General features: G+C 48.6%; 1 protein-coding gene across 3 annotated transcripts in view; it reads left to right on the forward strand.

Annotated features, from left to right (window-relative positions):
- B4GALNT3 (beta-1,4-N-acetyl-galactosaminyltransferase 3) overlaps positions 1–21,011 on the forward strand; it is a 159,318-nt gene that overhangs the window by 76,502 nt on the left and 61,805 nt on the right. For all 3 annotated transcript variants that reach the window (XM_063929228.1, XM_063929227.1, XM_063929226.1), the window contains exons 12-15: positions 3,822–3,883; positions 5,695–7,459; positions 18,857–19,158; positions 19,910–20,063. In XM_063929228.1, the coding sequence (XP_063785298.1) occupies positions 3,822–3,883; positions 5,695–7,459; positions 18,857–19,158; positions 19,910–20,063 (2,283 nt within the window). The remainder of the gene's footprint in view (positions 1–3,821; positions 3,884–5,694; positions 7,460–18,856; positions 19,159–19,909; positions 20,064–21,011) is intronic.

The following is a 21,011-nucleotide window of genomic DNA, read 5'->3' on the forward strand; positions in this document are numbered from 1 at the left end:
GGAAGAGAAAGCCAGGGAGTTATCCGAGCTAGTCAAGAACCTCCTAAAACCAGGAAAAGTGTCAGTGCATCATTGCACAAGGGTCCTGGTAAAAATGGTGGCTTCCTACGAAGCAATTCCATTCGGCAGATTTCACGCAAGAACTTTTCAGTGGGATCTGCTGGACAAATGGTCCGGATCGCATCTTCAGATGCATCAGCGGATAACCCTATATCCAAGGACAAGGGTGTCTCTCCTGTGGTGGTTACAGAGTGCTCATCTTCTAGAGGGCCGCAGATTCGGCATTCAGGATTGGATGCTGGTGACCACGGAGGCCAGCCCGAGAGGCTGGGGAGCAGTCACACAAGGAAAAAATTTCCAGGGAGTGTGATCAAGTCTGGAGACTTTTCTCCACATTAATATACTGGAGCTAAGGGTAAATTTATAATGCTCTAAGCTTAGCAAGACCTCTGCTTCAAGGTCAGCCGGTATTGATCCAGTGGGAAAAACATCACGGCAGTCGCCCACGTAAACAGACAGGGCGGCACAAGAAGCAGGAGGGCAATGGCAAAAACTGCAAGGACTTTTCGCTGGGCGGAAAATCATGTGATAGCACTGTCAGCAGTGTTTCACTCCGGGAGTGGAAACTGGGAAGCAGACTTCCTCAGCAGGCACGACCTCCACCCGGGAGAGTGGAAACTTCATCGGGAAGTTTTTCCACATGATTGTGAACCGTTGGGAAATACCAAAGGTGGACATGATGGCGTCCCGTCTGAACAAAAAACGGGACAGGTATTGCGCCAGGTCAAGAGACCCTCAGGCAATAGCTGTGGACGTTCTGGTAACACCGTGGGTGTACCAGTCGGTGTATGTGTTCCCTCCTCTGCTTCTCATACCTAAGGTACTGAGAATTATAAGACGTAGAGGAGTAAGAACTATACTCATGGCTCCGGATTGGCCAAGAAGGACTTGGTACCCGGAACTTCAAGAGATGCTCACAGAGGACTTATGGCCTCTGCCGCTAAGAAGGGACTTGCTTCAGCAAGTACCATGTCTGTTCCAAGACTTACCGCAGCTGCGTTTGACGGCATGGCGGTGGAACGCCGGATCCTAAGGGAAAAAGGCATTCCGGAAGAGGTCATTCCTACCCTGGTCAAAGCCAGGAAGGAGGTGACCGCACAACATTATCACCACATGTGGCGAAAATATGTTGCGTGGTGTGAGGCCAGGAAGGCCCCGCGAAGAAATTTCAACTCGGTCGATTCCTGCATTTCCTGCAAACAGGAGTGTCTATGGGCCTCAAATTGGGGCCCATTAAGGTTCAAATTTCGGCCCTGTCGATTTTCTTCCAGAAAGAATTGGCTTCAGTTCCTGAAGTCCAGAAGTTTGTCAAGGGAGTATTGCATATACAACCCCTTTTTGTGCCTCCAGTGGCACTGTGGGATCTCAACGTAGTTCTGGGATTCCTCAAATCACATTGGTTTAAAACCAGTCAAATCTGTGGATTTGAAGCATCTCACATGAAAGTGACCATGCTCTTGGCCCTGGCCTGGGCCAGGCGAGTGTCAAATTGGTGGGTTTTTTCTCAAAAAAGCCCATATCTGTTTGTCCATTCGGACAGGGCAGAGCTGCGGACTCGTCCCCAGTTCTCTCCCTAAGGTGGTGTCAGTGTTTCACCTGAACCAGCTTATTGTGGTGCCTTGCGCCTACTAGGGACTTGGAGGACTCCAAGTTGCTGGATGTTGTCAGGGCCCTGAAAGTATAGGTTCCAGGACGGCTGGAGTCAGGAAAACTGACTTGCTGTTATCCTGTATGCACCCAACAAACTGGGTGCTCTTGCTTCTAAGCAGACTATTGCTAGTTGGATGTGTAATACAATTCAGCTTGCACATTCTGTGGCAGGCCTGCCACAGCCAAAATATGTAAATGCCCATTCCACAAGGAAGGTGGGCTCATCTTGGGCGGCTGCCCGAGGGGTCTCGGCTTTACAACTTTGCCGAGCGGCTATTTAGTCAGGGGCAAACACGTTTGTAAAATCCTACAAATTTGATGCCCTGGCTAAGGAGGACCTGGAGTTCTCTCATTCGGTGCTGCTGAGTCATCCGCACTCTCCCGCCCGTTTGGGAGCTTTGGTATAATCCCCATGGTCCTTTCAGGAACCCCAGCATCCACTAGGACGATAGAGAAAATAAGAATTTACTTACCGATAATTCTATTTCTCGGAGTCCGTAGTGGATGCTGGGCGCCCATCCCAAGTGCGGATTATCTGCATTACTTGTACATAGTTACAAAAATCGGGTTATTATTGTTGTGAGCCATCTTTTCAGAGGCTCCGCTGTTATCATACTGTTAACTGGGTTCAGATCACAGGTTGTACAGTGTGATTGGTGTGGCTGGTATGAGTCTTACCCGGGATTCAAAATCCTTCCTTATTGTGTACGCTCGTCCGGGCACAGTATCCTAACTGAGGCTTGGAGGAGGGTCATAGGGGGAGGAGCCAGTGCACACCACCTGATCCTAAAGCTTTACTTTTTGTGCCCTGTCTCCTGCGGAGCCGCTATTCCCCATGGTCCTTTCAGGAACCCCAGCATCCACTACGGACTCCGAGAAATAGAATTATCGGTAAGTAAATTCTTATTGTTTCCAGGACGGCTGGAGTCAGAAAATCTGACTCGCTGTTTATCCTGTATGCACCCAACAAGCTGGGTGCTCCTGCTTCTAAGCAGACTATTGCTCGTTGGATTTGTAATACAATTCAGCTTGCACATTCTGTGGCAGGCCTGCCACAGCCAAAATCTGTAAAAGCCCATTCCACAAGGAAGGTGGGCTCATCTTGGGTGGCTGCCCGAGGGGTCTCGGCTTTACAACTTTGCCGAGCAGCTACTTGGTCAGGGGCAAACACGTTTGCTAAATTCTACAAATTTGATACCCTGGCTGAGGAGGACCTGGAGTTCTCTCATTCGGTGCTGCAGAGTCATCCGCACTCTCCCGCCCGTTTGGGAGCTTTGGTATAATCCCCATGGTCCTTACGGAGTTCCCAGCATCCACTAGGACGTCAGAGAAAATAAGAATTTACTTACCGATAATTCTATTTCTCGTAGTCCGTAGTGGATGCTGGGCGCCCATCCCAAGTGCGGATTATCTGCAATACTTGTACATAGTTATTGTTAACTAAATCGGGTTATTGTTGTTGTGAGCCATCTATCCAGAGGCTCCTCTGTTATCATGCTGTTAACTGGGTTCAGATCACAAGTTGTACGGTGTGATTGGTGTGGCTGGTATGAGTCTTACCCGGGATTCATAAATCCTTCCTTATTGTGTACGCTCGTCCGGGCACAGTATCCTAACTGAGGCTTGGAGGAGGGTCATAGGGGGAGGAGCCAGTGCACACCAGGTAGTCCTAAAGCTTTACTTTTGTGCCCAGTCTCCTGCGGAGCCGCTATTCCCCATGGTCCTTACGGAGTTCCCAGCATCCACTACGGACTACGAGAAATAGAATTATCGGTAAGTAAATTCTTATTATTACAACGGCAACACTGGCATGCTGCGCAGAGGGAGGAGTAACAGAGGGTGTGTGGCCTTTCTGCATTGTCTCCTGTGCGCTACCAAGATTATACGCTCACGGCTCGGGTTCCAGGTATTACCTCGTTACTATATCAATACCATCCAATGACATCCCAGCAGGATCAGACCCTTCACGTGCTGGTTTGTAATAACTTCCAATCAGCTCCGCGGCAGTTGTGCAACTTGGGGGATTTTGTTGGGGAAAACAATATTAATAGTAAAACTGAAAAAATGGCCACAATTGAAATTGCACTAAATCTCTGTCTCTTATCTCACAGGTTGAGATTCATCAAATACATGAAAATAGATCAGCCGGAGATCAGACCGGAGGATCGTCCAGGTGTGTAAATTTTTGTCCATGTAGAGTTTATTTTTTATTTTTTTTACATATATAAAAATGTAAGACACTGTATGGACTTTTTCTTCTCACTTTCCCACTGACAAATCGGTGGTTGGATACACTCGCTAGCAGAGTGTATGCGCTCTGCGACACCAATGATTTTAGTGGGACGTTTAATCGGGTCTGGGACTGAGGGTCGACAGCACAAAGGTCGACACACCTTAGGTCGACGCCAATTGGTCGACACACCTTAGGTCGACGTGGACAAAATGTCGACATGGGACAAAATGTCGACAGGAACAAGGTCGACATGCGTTTTTTATGGGGGGGGGGTTGTGTCGTTTTCTTCGTAGAGTGACCGGGAACCCCAATTAGTGCATCGCGTCCCCTCGCATGGCTCGCTTCGCTCGCCATGCTTCGGGCATGGTGCCTTCGCTCCGCTACCGCTTCGCTCGGCACACTTTACCGTTCCAATCGTAGTCCACGTGGATCGTTAAGTATGAAAAGGTTCAAAAAAAGAAAAAAATCGTGAAAAACTCATGTCGACCTTTTTCCACGTCGACCTTGTTCCTGTCGACCTTTTGTCCATGTCGACCTTTTGCCCATGTCGACCTAAGGTGTGTCGACCAATTGGCATTGACTTAAGGTGTGTCGACCTTTGTGCTGTCGACCTGGAGTCCGGATACCGTTTAATCAGCCACGCCGTCCTGTACAAAAACTTAGGCACGCTCCTGGGACAACCACCCAGAACCCGATGGGAACTCACTGCAGACATGAAGAGGGGACATCAATACATACGTACCATGCGCACAAGGAAACACCCAGGTCTTGGGGCTACATCGCCTCAACCACTCTAAAATATTCTGGCAATTTGGGAACATGCATGCAGAGGATTTGTCTTTTATTAGACTGTTATGCTGGGTCACCAGATGCATGGACTGGCCATGGGCATATTACAGCACCCACAACAAGCACAATTTTAGTCACATTGAAGGGCAGTGCTATTCCAAGTTTAGGCACCCGTATTTACCAATAATACACCCCTGCTGTCATCCCCCCATTCTACGGCTCTTCTCCAATACATAGGGATCTGTGTACTAACCACGGAGAGAGATAAAGTACCAACCAATCAGCTCCTAACTGACACTTTTCGAACACAGCCTGTAACATAGCGTTTAGGATCTGGTTGGCCGGTACTTTATCTCTCTCCATGGCTTAGTTTATAGACTGCTTAGTCAGCAACAGGATGCAGCTACCTAATAGCAGATGATCGATCGCTGCAACAGGTGTTAAAGTAGTAAATATGGCTTCTGCAGCATGACGGAAACACAGCCTCATTATGTTTGATGCAGAGTCAGCACTTTTGTGTAGAAAATCTCCTTGCAAGGCATAACATGGGAGCCAGCGGCTGTGCAAATACTCATCCAAAGAAGGTTGTGTGCCTGATTCCAACTTCAGCGGTTTGGTCTCAAAGAGCAGTGCACCAAAGAGGATTGATAGAGTCAGTCAACACGCAGGTCCCAAAGGGGTTATTGTGGTTTCTACATGGTAGGCAGAATACGCCCCAGGTATTCCGCTGTTGTAGCTAATTTCATTCTTATGCACCATTTGTGTAGCTATGTTATGTAAGGATGTCTCCCAAGTTGGTCTACTACTATATACTCAGTTACACAAAATATATAAGCACCCAGAGATGCCGCTTATAACCTGTGAATAGTGAGGTTGTCAGTATTTTGTGTATATTTTGCGTTGAAAGACCTGCCATGCAATTAATGTATTGTTTTTAAAGTATTTTACTGTCTAATTGACAGGTTGGCCAGATGACTACAACCCATCCGATTTCCAGTATGAAGACACAGAGGATCAGTTTGAGGACAGAGAAGACCAAGAGGTTGAAGATCTCGGTGAAGATGAAATCTTAAAAAAACGGAAACTTTTTCTTGTTGTAGAGGCTGAGGAAGATGAGCTACCAGGTCCTGGGATTGGTGCACCTCAGGAAAGAGGTCATCCGCAGGAACCCGTTCAGAACTTAGATGTACGTCCTGTTACCAACAATCTTAAACTGGATAGTCCAGAACCAAACATTTTCTATCACAGAGTCATACGAAAGAAACAAATGACCCCTGCACCCCGTGCCTCTAGATCCCGGAAGCGGAAACGCGCCAACCTACAAAACCAAGACTACATTACCCATGACCACAGTAAGATTGAGACTCAGAATCAGAAAAACATGTCAGATGGACATAAGAGAGACTGGAAGAAAAGGAATAAAGAAAGACAAAATCAAGATGGTACAGAACTGAAGAGGACCTACTTGAAGAAAAGGCTGCGGCATGGCGGCAGAGAACAAATATCGCCAACTTTAGGTGATGGGGCTCTGCAAACACCAAACTTGGGCATGCCAAAAAGTAAGCAATCATTGCTAGGAGACAACAGCAAGCAGGACCACCAAATAATTGATCATGAGAAGGAAGAATTGCACAAAATTGTTACCAAAGGGCGAGATTTAAAGTCCAATACACTGGTACCAAATTTAGGTTGGATGAGACCAAAAGAGTCTACGTATAGAGGAATGGTACAACAAAGATCTACTATAGCTGGAGGGGTGAAACCAGAGCCTGATCTCCATGATGGGTGGAGGGACCAAGACCGAAAGAAAATGCTCAACAGGAGAAATATTCCAAAGACTTATGAAGATGAAGAAGGGAAACCTGGTCATGATAAGATGCCGGGACCAAATTTAAATCATACAAGGATGCCGACTTCTGAACAAGATTTGATGCATGGTGGTAATACAGCACAGGGTTATAAAAGTAGCTATGCAGCTGTTAAAACGCTCAGGCTTGGTGAGGAGGACAGGGAGGAACATCTGGGAGTTAAGAGGAATAAACCAGGCCTTGAGTCTAGTCAGGGTAAAACACCTGTGGTTGAACATCCTGGAAAGAAGACAGAAACCCCTCTAGTGGGTCAAGGTAGAATGCTGGGTTTTGAACAAGGTGAAGGGCAAAGCCAAGACGTTGAACCAGCTGAGGGAAGAAGACGGAGAATTGAGCAAGGCAAAGAACAAAGAAAAGTTATTAACCAAGATCAGAGAAGAAAACAGAGATTTGAACAAGAACTGAGGGGTAACCACATAGAGCAGGATGCGACTGAAGAAGATGTCAGACCACAATATACAGTGAGAAGGCAAAGTTCTGAGCTAGGTGATGGTGAAAGGCTAGAACCCGCAGGGAAAGAAAACCGAAGATTGCAACTTCCCGACCCAAACTCTGATAGTCTGGCTGGAGAGAATCAAGATCGTATAGTAGAAAACCCTCAGGAGGAGGATGGGGAACACCAATATCAAGAAAATGACCCTGAGGAGGAGGGTGAAGAGGAGATCGACTACCCATTTCTTGTAGAGCAGCCTGTTTTATGGAACCGAACTTTCCACGTGGGGCAGACAGATTTCCAGGTTCTGCGGTCGGACTACATTGATCTCCAGTGTAACACGTCGGGGAATCTCCAGCTCAAAGAAAACGAGGCAATGATCATAGTCCGTTCTTTTATGAGGAAACTCAACCAGTGGCACAAGGGGTAAGAACTTGGGGCAAACTCACTTGGGGTGGAACGAGGTTGCGGTAAAAGCGGGAGAAACTGGGTCTTTTGGAAAAAAAACGTAACCACGGGATGTAAACCAGGCCTGGCCATTTTCTGTGCCACCCCAAACTCCCCACACCTGCATAACATCTCAGGTTAAAAAAATGAAGTCAAAGGAAGAAAGGTAGAAAAAACCCCAGAAATAAATAAATCAATCAATAAATAATTTATTATTTTACAAAATTAAAACAGTGGAGGTCATATATGAAGCACATCACAAAATACCTTGGTTTTGCACTTGCCTGTCTCAATGCTCCACTCAGGAAAACAAGCTGCACACCTCCTCTGCTCGGGAACAGCCTCAGCAAATCAAAAGACGTAAGTTGCCTGATTAGGGGTCAGCCGCGTCGGCTATGTCGGCCGCAGTGGAGCCATGTTTTTCATTTGCGCACGTGTCCAAGTCGCACCGCACATGCGTTTTGATTTTGTTTGTGCACAGTGGAAGATCAGATTTAGACTCATAGTAGCAGAGATGTGAGGGACGTTCCCAGGCGGTGACTGGCATATATCAGGGAGGAGGCTAAAAAGAGGCACGGAGATTTTGTGTCTAATTGGCTGATAGTGGTTACATATGTTAATGTGCAGCCGCTCATATACAATGCTATACTCAGGATTGGAGCAAGTTTTGATGGTGCAACCAATAAAAACGCACCAGACGATAACGCAGCCTCTATAGACGTGGGCGTCTCCGTTCTTGCACATTTATCTAGTACACATTCTATAAACTGATAGAATCTTGTGTGATAAATCTCCCAAGGGACAGAAGAATCTATAGCAGACATGTCCAAACTGCGGCCCTCCAGCTATTGAGAAACTACACATCCCAGAATGCCCTGACACAGCTTTAGCATTCTCTAACAGCAAAACTGTGTCAGGGCATGCTGGTATATGTAGTTTCACAACAGCTGGAGGGCCGCAGTTTGGACATGCCTGATCTATAGGAAAGTACACCCTCCGGCCCGTCTGATAATATGAATTCTTCAGTTTTCCCATACGATGTGCCTTGTGTATTCTGGCCTTAATATATACGGAGAGTGAGGGGACACTGGGACTGTTGTTACGTGTACGGGAGGCTTTGTATCCCATTACTCAGCGTGAGGGTTGATCGGGGCCCAACCTTTACGTTTCTTGGGGCCCTTGTCTGCAGAGACGTGCATTTTCCAGTGATCTCCAAGTAATATCATTTGCTTCACACAAAATGTAATAAAATAGTTCCTATCCCGAACACACTATTTAAAAAAAAAATATATATATATATATTTTTATTAAGGACGGAGCAAAAAACAAACAAAAGACCTTAGTACAATAATAATACAGGCATAGATATACTGTATTTCTCTGACGTCCTAGTGGATGCTGGGACTCCGTCAGGACCATGGGGATTAGCGGCTCCGCAGGAGACGGCACAAATATAAAAGCTTTAGGACTAGGTGGTGTGCACTGGCTCCTCCCCCTATGACCCTCCTCCAAGCCTCAGTTAGGTTTTTGTGCCCGTCCGAGCAGGGTGCAATCTAGGTGGCTCTCCTAAAGAGCTGCTTAGAAAAAGTTATTAGGTTTTTTATTTTCAGTGAGTCCTGCTGGCAACAGGCTCACTGCAACGAGGGACTTAGGGGAGAAGAAGTGAACTCACCTGCGTGCAGGATGGATTGGCTTCTTAGGCTACTGGACACCATTAGCTCCAGAGGGATCGAACACAGGCCCAGCCATGGAGTCCGGTCCCGGAGCCGCGCCGCCGACCCCCTTGCAGATGCCGAAAAGTGAAGAGGTCCAGAAACCGGCGGCAGAAGACTTTTCAGTCTTCATGAGGTAGCGCACAGCACTGCAGCTGTGCGCCATTGTTGTCAGCACACTTCACACCAGCGGTCACTGAGGGTGCAGGGCGCTGGGGGGGGGCGCCCTGGGCAGCAATGATAATACCTTGTTCTGGCTAAAAATACATCACATATAGCCCCTGGGGCTATATGGATGTATTTAACCCCTGCCAGGTCTCACAAACACCGGGAGAAGAGCCCGCCGAAATAGGGGGCGGGGCCTATCTCCTCAGCACACAGCGCCATTTTCCTGCACAGCTCCGCTGCGTGAAAGGCTCCCAGGACTCTCCCCTGCACTGCACTACAGAAACAGGGTAAAAAAACAGAGAGGGGGGGCACTTTTTTGGCGATATTGATATATTAAGCTGCTATAAAGGAAACAACACTTCTGTAGGGTTGTTCCTATATATTTATAGCGCTTGGGTGTGTGCTGGCAAACTCTCCCTCTGTCTCCCCAAAGGGCTAGTGGGGTCCTGTCTTCGATAAGAGCATTCCCTGTGTGTCGGTACGTGTGTGTCGACATGTATGAGGACGATGTTGGTGTGGAGGCGGAGCAATTGCCGGTAATGGTGATGTCACCCCCTAGGGAGTCGACACCGGAATGGATGGCTTTGTTTATGGAATTACGTGATAATGTCAGCACGTTACAAAAATCAGTTGACGACATGAGACGGCCGGCAAACCAGTTAGTACCTGTCCAGGCGTCTCAGACACCGTCAGGGGCTGTAAAACGCCCTTTACCTCAGTCGGTCGACACAGACACGGACACCGAATCTAGTGTCGACGGTGAAGAAACAAACGTATTTTCCAGTAGGGCCACACGTTATATGATCACAGCAATGAAGGAGGCTTTGCATATCTCTGATACTGCAAGTACCACAAAAAGGGGTATTATGTGGGGTCTGAAAAAACTACCTGTAGTTTTTCCTGAATCAGAGGAATTGAATGAAGTGTGTGATGAAGCGTGGGTTAACCCCGATAGAAAACTGCTAATTTCAAAGAAGTTATTGGCATTATATCCTTTCCCGCCAGAGGTTAGGGCGCGCTGGGAAACACCCCCTAGGGTGGATAAGGCACTCACACGCTTATCAAAAGGCGTTACCGTCTCCTGAAACGGCCGCCCTCAAGGATCCAGCTGATAGGAGGCTGGAAACTACCATGAAAAGTATATACACTCATACTGGTGTTATACTGCGACCAGCCATCGCCTCTGCATGGATGTGCAGTGCTGGGGTGGTTTGGTCGGATTCCCTGACTGAAAATATTGATACCCTGGATAGGGACAGTATTTTATTGACTATAGAGCAATTAAAGGATGCTTTTCTTTATATGCGAGATGCTCAGAGGGATATTTGCACTCTGGCATCGAGAGTAAGTGCGATGTCCATATCTGCCAGAAGAAGTTTATGGACGCGACAGTGGTCAGGTGATGCGGATTCCAAACGGCATATGGAAGTATTGCCGTATAAAGGGGAGGAATTATTTGGGGTCGGTCTATCGGATTTGGTGGCCACGGCAACAGCCGGGAAATCCACCTTTTTACCTCAGGTCCCCTCCCAACAGAAAAAGACACCGTCTTTTCAGCCGCAGTCCTTTCGTTCCTATAAGAACAAGCGGGCAAAAGGACAGTCATATCTGCCCCGAGGCAAAGGAAAGGGTAAGAGAGTGCACCAAGCAGCTCCCTCCCAGGAGCAGAAGCCCTCCCCGGCTTCTGCAAAGCCCTCAGCATGACGTTGGGGCTTTACAAGCGGACTCAGGGGCGGTGGGGGGTCGACTCAAGAATTTCAGCGCACAGTGGGCTCACTCACAGGTGGACCCCTGGATCCTGCAGGTAGTATCTCAGGGTTACAGGTTGGAATTCGAGAAGTCTCCCCCTCGCCGGTTCCTAAAGTCTGCTCTGCCAACGTCTCCCTCAGACAGGGCGACGGTATTGGAAGCCATTCACAAGCTGTATTCTCAGCAGGTGATAGTCAAGGTACCCCTCCTACAACAGGGAAAGGGGTATTATTCCACACTATTTGTGGTACCGAAGCCGGACGGCTCGGTAAGACCTATTCTAAATCTGAAATCTTTGAACCTGTACATACAAAAATTCAAGTTCAAGATGGAGTCACTCAGAGCAGTGATAGCGAATTTGGAAGAAGGGGACTTTATGGTGTCCCTGGACATCAAGGATGCTTACCTGCATGTCCCAATTTGCCCTTCACATCAAGGGTACCTCAGGTTCGTGGTGCAAAACTGTCATTATCAGTTTCAGACGCTGCCGTTTGGATTGTCCACGGCACCTCGGGTCTTTACCAAGGTAATGGCCGAAATGATGTTTCTTCTGCGAAGAAAAGGCGTATTAATTATCCCTTACTTGGACGATCTCCTGATAAGGGCAAGGTCCAGAGAACAGCTGGGGGACGTAGTAGCACTAACCCAAGTAGTGCTGCAACAGCACGGGTGGATTCTGAATTTTCCAAAATCTCAATTGACCCCGACGACACGTCTGCTGTTCCTGGGAATGATTCTGGACACGGTTCAGAAAAAGGTGTTTCTTCCGGAGGAGAAAGCCAGGGAGTTATCCGAACTTGTCAGGAACCTCCTAAAACCAGGAAAAGTGTCTGTGCATCAATGCACAAGAGTCCTGGGAAAAATGGTGGCTTCTTACGAAGCGATTCCATTCGGCAGATTCCACGCACAAACTCTTCAGTGGGATCTGCTGGACAAATGGTCCGGATCGCATCTGCAGATGCATCAGCGGATAACTTTGTCTCCACGGACAAGGGTATCTCTTCTGTGGTGGTTGCAGAGTGCTCATCTGCTAGAGGGCCGCAGATTCGGCATACAGGACTGGGTCCTGGTGACCACGGATGCCAGTCTGAGAGGCTGGGGAGCGGTCACACAGGGAAGAAACTTCCAGGGAGTGTGGTCAAGCCTGGAGATGTCTCTTCACATAAATATACTGGAGCTAAGAGCGATTTACAATGCTCTAAGCCTGGCAAAACCCCTGCTTCAGGGTCAGCCGGTGTTGATCCAGTCGGACAACATCACGGCAGTCGCCCACGTAAACAGACAGGGCGGCACAAGAAGCAGGAGGGCAATGGCAGAAGCTGCAAGTATTCTTCGCTGGGCGGAAGATCATGTGATAGCACTGTCAGCAGTGTTCATTCCGGGAGTGGACAACTGGGAAGCGGACTTCCTCAGCAGACACGATCTACACCCGGGAGAGTGGGGACTTCATCCAGAAGTCTTCCACATGATTGTGAACCGTTGGGAAAAACCAAAGGTGGATATGATGGCGTCCCGCCTCAACAAAAAACTGGACAGGTATTGCGCCAGGTCAAGAGACCCTCAGGCAATAGCTGTGGACGCTCTGGTAACACCGTGGGTGTTCCAGTCAGTGTATGTGTTTCCTCCTCTGCCTCTCATACCAAAAGTACTGAGAATTATACGGCAAAGGGGAGTAAGAACGATACTCGTGGCTCCGGATTGGCCAAGAAGAACTTGGTACCCGGAACTTCAGGAGATGCTCACGGAAGATCCGTGGCCTCTACCTCTAAGACGGGACCTGCTTCAGCAGGGACCGTGTCTATTGCAAGACTTACCGCGGCTGCGTTTGACGGCATGGCGGTTGAACGCCGAATTCTAAGGGAAAAAGGCATTCCGGAAGAGGTCATCCCTACCCTGGTAAAAGCCAGGAAGGAGGTGACTGCACAACATTATCACCGCATTTGGAGAAAATATGTTGCGTGGTGTGAGGCCAGGAAGGCCCCGACGGAGGAATTTCAACTGGGTCGATTCCTACATTTCCTGCAAACAGGATTGTCTATGGGCCTCAAATTAGGGTCCATTAAGGTTCAAATTTCGGCCCTGTCGATTTTCTTCCAGAAAGAATTGGCTTCAGTTCCTGAAGTCCAGACTTTTGTAAAAGGAGTACTACATATACAGCCCCCGGTTGTGCCCCCAGTGGCTCCGTGGGATCTTAATGTAGTTTTGGATTTTCTCAAATCCCATTGGTTTGAGCCACTCAAATCGGTGGATTTGAAATATCTTACATGGAAAGTAACCATGCTACTGGCCCTGGCTTCAGCCAGGAGAGTGTCAGAATTGGCGGCTTTATCGTATAAAAGCCCATATCTGATTTTCCATTCGGACAGGGCAGAACTGCGGACGCGTCCTCAGTTTCTGCCTAAGGTGGTTTCAGCGTTTCACCTGAACCAGCCTATTGTGGTGCCTGCGGCTACTAGCGATTTGGAGGATTCCAAGTTGCTGGACGTTGTCAGGGCGTTGAAAATATATATTTCAAGGACGGCTGGAGTCAGAAAATCTGACTCGCTGTTTATACTGTATGCACCCAACATAAGCAGACGATTGCTCGTTGGATTTGTAGCACAATTCATCTTGCACATTCTGTGGCAGGCCTGCCACAGCCTAAATCTATCAAGGCCCATTCCACAAGGAAGGTGGGCTCATCTTGGGCGGCTGCCCGAGGGGTCTCGGCATTACAACTCTGCCGAGCAGCTACGTGGTCGGGGGAGAACACGTTTGTAAAATTCTACAAATTTGATACCCTGGCTAAAGAGGACCTGGAGTTCTCTCATTCGGTGCTGCAGAGTCATCCGCACTCTCCCGCCCGTTTGGGAGCTTTGGTATAATCCCCATGGTCCTGACGGAGTCCCAGCATCCACTAGGACGTCAGAGAAAATAAGATTTTACTTACCGATAAATCTATTTCTCGTAGTCCGTAGTGGATGCTGGGCGCCCATCCCAAGTGCGGATTGTCTGCAATACTTGTACATAGTTATTGTTACAAAAAAATCGGGTTGTTATTGTTGTGAGCCGTCTGTTCAGAGGCTCCTACGTTTGTCATACTGTTAACTGGGTTCAGATCACAAGTTGTACGGTGTGATTGGTGTGGCTGGTATGAGTCTTACCCGGGATTCAAAATCCTTCCTTATTGTGTACGCTCGTCCGGGCACAGTATCCTAACTGAGGCTTGGAGGAGGGTCATAGGGGGAGGAGCCAGTGCACACCACCTAGTCCTAAAGCTTTTATTTTTGTGCCCTGTCTCCTGCGGAGCCGCTAATCCCCATGGTCCTGACGGAGTCCCAGCATCCACTACGGACTACGAGAAATAGATTTATCGGTAAGTAAAATCTTACTATTTGTACAATGGAAAATGAAACAGTCCAGGATGTGATTCCATATGAAACAATGGTGGTCATTCCGAGTTGTTAGCTAGTTATATTTTTCTTGCAACGGAGCGATTAGTCGCTAATGCGCATGCGCAATGTCCGCAGTGCGACTGCGCCAGGTAAATTTGCTATGCAGTTAGGTATTTTACTCACGGCATTACGAGGTTTTTTCTTCGTTCTGGTGATCGTAATGTGATTGACAGGAAGTGGGTGTTTCTGGGCGGAAACTGTCCGTTTTATGGGTGTGTGCGAAAAAACGCTACCATTTCTGGGAAAAACGCGGGAGTGGCTGGAGAAACGGAGGAGTGTCTGTCCGAACGCTGGGAGTTTTTGTGACGTCAAACCAGGAACGAAACTGACTGAACTGATCGCAGTTGCCGAGTAAGTGTGGAGCTACTCAGAAACTGCTAAGAAGTGTCTATTTGCAATTTTGCTAATCTTTCGTTCACAATTTTGCTAAGCTAAGATTCACTTCCAGTAGGCGGCGGCTTAGCGTGTGCAATGCTGCTAAAAGCAGCTTGCGAGCGAACAACTCGGAATGAGGGCCCATATGCAATAGTCATTGCAGGTACATGAATAAAAATAAAACAGAACAATAATACAGAACAGGACAATAGAAAGTAGACATGGCCGGTAAGGGGGGCATAAAGAGAGAAAAACACAGTAATGAGTCACTTGAATAAACTAGATAACTGAGGGCAAAATAATTGGGGCATCGCCCAACAGTCGTCTGGTTTCATACCACTGCGTGGACTGAACGCTCTTATGCAACTGTTGTTTAATATCATCTGATAGAGAATCCACAAAGTCCCCTCAAATCTGGAAGACATATTCCGTACTCTCTTCCTTATGAAGAGAAGCCTCCAGCCAGTCATACGGAAAGCATAGAACATTGGCCCTCATTCCGCGTTGTTCGCTCGCTAGCTGCTTTTAGCAGCCGTGCAAACGCTATGCCGCCCTCTGAAGTGCGAACGAAAGAATCGCAGCGCTGCTACAAAAAAAGATTGTGCAGTTTCTGAGCAGCTCCAGACCTACTCCTAGTCTGCGATCACTTCGGACTGTTTAGTTCCTGCGTTCGGCTAGCCACTCCCCCGTTTCCCCAGCCACACCTGCGTTTGTATCTGTCACGCCTGCGTTTTTCCACACACTCCCCGAAAACGGTCAGTTACCTCCCAGAAACGCCCACTTCCTGTCAATCACTCTGCGGCCAGCAGTGCGACTGAAAAGCGTTGCTAGACCTTGTGTGAAACTACTTTGGCTGTTGTGAAAGTATGTCGCGCATGCGCATTGCGCCGCATGCGCAGAAGTGACGCTTTTTTACCTAATCACTGCGCTGCGATCGAAAACAGCTAGCGATCAACTCGGAATGACCACCATTATGTCCTTGAACAGAGCTAATGAATGGGGGTCTCTGTTAATATGTGCAAAACACATTTGCGGGCAACTGCAGATATAATGAGCAGTAACTTTTTGCTATCCTCTCCCAACCCGCGGGGGGAGGAGCAATCCCCAGGATTGCCCATTCACCTAATCACAGGATTGCCCACTGTTTGCTATCCTGTTACAGTTCGGCGGAGGGAGGAGCAATTCCCAGGATTGCCCATTCACCTAATCACAGAATTGCCCACTGTTTGCTATCCTGTTACAGTTCGGCGGAGGGAGGAGCAATCCCCAGGATTGCCCATTCACCTAATCACAGGATTGCCCACTGTTTGCTATCCTGTTACAGTTCGGCGGATGGAGGAGCAATCACATGATTGCCCATTCACCTAATCACAGGATTGCCCACTGTTTGCTATCCTGTTACAGTACGGCGGAGGGAGGAGCAATCCCCAGGATTGCCCATTCACCTAATCACAGGATTGCCCACTGTTTGCTATCCTGTTACAGTTCGGCGGATGGAGGAGCAATCACATGATTGCCCATTCACCTAATCACAGGATTGCCCACTGTTTGCTATCCTGTTACAGTTCGGCGGATGGAGGAGCAATCACATGATTGCCCATTCACCTAATCACAGGATTGCCCACTGTTTGCTATCCTGTTACAGTACGGCGGAGGGAGGAGCAATCCCCAGGATTGCCCATTCACCTAATCACAGGATTGCCCACTGTTTGCTATCCTGTTACAGTTCGGCGGATGGAGGAGCAATCACATGATTGCCCATTCACCTAATCACAGGATTGCCCACTGTTTGCTATCCTGTTACAGTACGGCGGAGGGAGGAGCAATCCCCAGGATTGCCCATTCTGCGGTCAAGGGCAAATAATTAAGAAGGTAGGTCATAGCAAATTGACGTACTCCAGAAATAAGTAATTAAAGAACATTCCCACATACAATGCACAAATGTGGCTACCGTGGTACCACATTTTGGGCAGGTCCCTGAGCCAGACAGGCCGATTCAGAGTTGGACGTAGCCGTGCATCTGGATGCAGTGGCCGCGCCTATCTGGTCTGCCCACCACCGCAGGCCGCAGTGCACGTGCCCGACCCTTCTCTTTGCGGCCGCATCCTTGGAGGATGATTGACAGCGGCGGGTGCTGGTTAGGTGGCGACGCGGCGTGGCAGGGCAAACGGGGGCGTGCCAGGAGCATTTTCGGGGCAGCTGCGTGACATCACAGCAGCCGCAGCCAATCCGATAAAAAAAAAAAATGGCATCACAGTGCCTGACAGAGCAGCCAGGCTGCGCTGCCGGGGGTCAACCTTAATTCGATGCGTCTGCAATTAGTGAAGAGCTAAGGCCTGAGATTATGGTATATTATATTTGTCAGCTATGGCTTGTATACGCAGAGGACACCAAGCGTCAAGATCCACCAGTGGCCAGACACTAGTAATGTCCTGAAAGCGCCAGGAGGTGAAGGGAACTGCAGCGTGACCATAATTCAGAGTGATATCTAGTGAAATGCCACACAGTCCAAGAGGGCAAAACCGTGTTGCACTGCAGGTGGGGCAGATGTAGATTTGGGTGGGTTATTTTTTTTTTCCTGTGCAGGGTAAATACCAACTGCTTCTGCATGTAGCCCACACATGATGACAGCTTTATTCTTACACATTTAGAATTTCAGTTTGAACACCCCCCTCCCAAATCTAACTCTCTCTGCACATGTTACATCTGCCCCACCTGCAGTGCACATGGTTTTGTCTAATTGCTTGATAATTTGCTTTACTTCCAATCATCCCATTTCAGAACATATAAACAAATGAGCAGCAGTTTAGAGTGAGACCCATTCTTCCCCATCTCTATGCAGGTGTAGACTACAGGTCGTGTGACGTTGGGGGATTGTGGTCGTGCATGGCGAGTAATGGCCGTGATAATGAGCCCTCTGCATCTCCTTCCTATAATCTCGCTAAACTTCGAGGAACGCAGTTGGCCCACAGCTGTATTTGCGCTTGGTAGCAGCCGTTTGGTGCTTCATAAATGATCCACAGTGATGTGCAGGGTGCGCCACTGAAGCACTAGTCCCACACTTACGTGGCCTTCGTGCAAATACAGGCCTGGAAAGGGCAATGAACGGGAGCAAGGTGTAGGCGGAAAGTGTCAGAGGATGTAACTAGAAACTAAGGTGGTCATTCCGAGTTGATTGCTCGCTAGCAGTTTTTAGCAGCCGTGCAAACGCTATGCCGCCGCCCACTGGGAGTGTATTTCAGCTTAGCAGAAGTGCGAACGAAAGGATCGCAGAGCGGCGGCAACGTTTTTTTGTACAGTTTCAGAGTAGCTCCAGACCTACTCAGCGCTTGCGATCACTTCAGACTGTTCAGTTCCTGTTTTGACGTCACAAACACGCCCTGCGTTCGCCCAGCCACGCCTGCGTTTTTCCTGGCACGCCTGCGTTTTTCCGAACACTCCCTGAAAACGGTCAGTTGACACCCATAAACGCTCTCTTCCTGTCGATCACTCTGCGGCCAGCAGTGCGACTGAAAAGCTTCGCTAGACCTTGTGTGAAACTACATCAGCCGTTGTAATAGTACGACGCGTGTGCGCCGCATACGCATGTTCAGAAGTGCCTTTTTTTTACCTCATTGCTGCACAGCGAACAAATGCAGCTAGCGATCAACTCGGAATAACCACCAAAGAGTCTGATTCATATTTGTACGCAAATACGATTATGCAAAGCCGCCAGTGGGCGTCTCATTGCAAATCCCGGCAACTGCGGCATCTGTATAATTTTGCACGGCCGCTGCGTACAAAGCCGCCATGACTGCCTTAGCGTACATCGGTGAATCAGGCACTAAGTGGGCAGCAGAGATTATTCTCAGCCCAGACAAAGCCTGGTATGTATTTTGCTGATTCCGGTCCTGGGCGTTGCACAGTCACATAACACATACGTGAATTCTTGTCTGCAGAATGTACCAGCTCCAGAGGGTTATTAGTGTGGAGAAACACCTGGACTACATGCGCGGCAGCCGCTACTTCCTACAGCTGGAGCTCAGAGACAGGTCCAAGCGTATGGTCCGATTCGCCCAGCACGTCTTTGCCCCGGGCTGGACAGGAATGACCCAGGAAGACCGGGAGCAGGAGAGGGACATGAGGAATAAGATGTGGGGGCCACAGCGGCAGCTGATGGAGAGTGAGAGGCAGCTGGAGCTGTGCTGGCCCACCGGGCTCGCCTGGAACCCACAGGCCACCGTGTATTTTATTGTGCCAGGTGAGTGCGGAAGTGAGTGGGTTTTATTATCCCCAAACTCAATTAGGATTTGGAACATATTTACTCTTGCCTTCTGTACAATAAATATAATGTAAAAGATTTTCTAACCTATCTACTTGTGACTTTGACATTTTTTCAACTGACATGTATCAAGTAAGTGGGAAATGATACTCACGCCCCTCCGCCGCTGACTGCAGCCGGGACAACAGCTACCGGCTGCGTTGTTGCGGCTGCCAAACAGAAGTAAATGAAATCTGAATACAAATATTTGTAGATCTTATCGTCTGTTGGGGAACAGTAACGATTTCGGAGGTCGCTTCTTTCAGCCACCCCAGTCCTCTGTCCACCATTAATGGGAGAGCAGTAATTTGTGGGATCACTTGTGTATCTTACCGGATCCATCCAGTTCAAAACACAGGCGTTAAAAATCGGATTTTTTGTAAATATGGCGTTTTGTCCCTGAAACAGCCTGTCGATGTTAATCGATTTTAGATCGAATTTAAATCGATCTAAAAAAAATTCATATTTAAAAAAAAATGTACCGCCCCGTCCTGGCGTTCCTATTGTAAAGGGGCCACACATCTAATATATACTGAAATCCATGCGCAGTACAGAATTGCGTCATTGTAAGCCCGACAAATGTCCAACTCTACATGAGGCCCATTATATTTAACGGGAATAAAAGTATACATTATACACGTATAATACGGTGTTCCGGAATGTCCGGCTGTAACTGCTGATTCCTTCCTAGTGAAGAACCAGGCTCGGTGGGTGCAGAAGTTCATCTGGGACATGGAGTCCCTACACCAGGCGACGCTGGACTCCTACTTCTGTGTCATCATTGTGGATTTCAGCAGCACAGACCTGGACGTGGGCGCTGCCCTGAAACAGTCGCGTCTGCCCAGGTGACGAGGGAGAGCATGGGCACCTGTTGGGGGGGTTTTGGGAGCATGGGACAATGTCACGTGCGCATAGAATTAGATACAAAAAGTTGACAGTAACTATTTAGCCCTCTGCCCGTGTCTCTCAGTAGTAGTTTGGTCTCAGGATGGACCAGTGTTGGTGTCAAATGCTTTAGTTTCCCAGCAGGGACCTGTCTGATGAAATATCTTGTGCTAGACCCCCCCCCCCATGGAAGGGTCTACAGGTCCTCAGACCTCATTCTATCCCTATGGGGATCATACTCTTAATTTCTCTTACGTCCTAGAGGATGCTGGGGACTCCGTAAGGACCATGGGGTATAGACGGGCTCCGCAAGAGACATGGGCACTATAAAGAACTTTATAATGGGTGTGCACTGGCTCCTCCCTCTATGCCCCTCCTCCAGACCTCAGTTAGATCCTGTGCCCAGAGGAGACTGGGTGCACTGCAGGGGAGCTCTCCTGAGTTTCTCTGAAAAATAAGTTTGCTAGGTTTTTTATTTTCAGGGAGCTCTGCTGGCAACAGGCTCCCTGCATCGTGGGACTGAGGGGAGAGAAGCAGACCTACTTAAGTGATAGGCTCTGCTTCTTAGACTACTGGACACCATTAGCTCCAGAGGGAGTCGGAACGCAGGTCTCCCCTCGCCGTTCATCCCAGAGCCGCGCCGCCGTCCTCCTCACAGAGCCAGAAGATAGAAGCCGGGTGAGTATAAGAAGAAAATAAGACTTCAAGGCGGCAGAAGACTTCAGATCTTCCCTAAGGTAAGCGCGCAAACCGCTGCGCGCCATTGCTCCCACAAACTACACACACTAGCAGGCACTGATGGGTGCAGGGCGCAGGGGGGGCGCCCTGGGCAGCAATATAAACCTCTAAGTCTGGCATTTATATGGATATAGGCTGCAGAGGCAGTAATTATAAAAATCCCCTGCCAC

The sequence above is a fragment of the Pseudophryne corroboree genome, chromosome 6, assembly GCF_028390025.1.
Source record: "Pseudophryne corroboree isolate aPseCor3 chromosome 6, aPseCor3.hap2, whole genome shotgun sequence".
In the NCBI taxonomy this organism is placed as follows: domain Eukaryota; kingdom Metazoa; phylum Chordata; class Amphibia; order Anura; family Myobatrachidae; genus Pseudophryne; species Pseudophryne corroboree.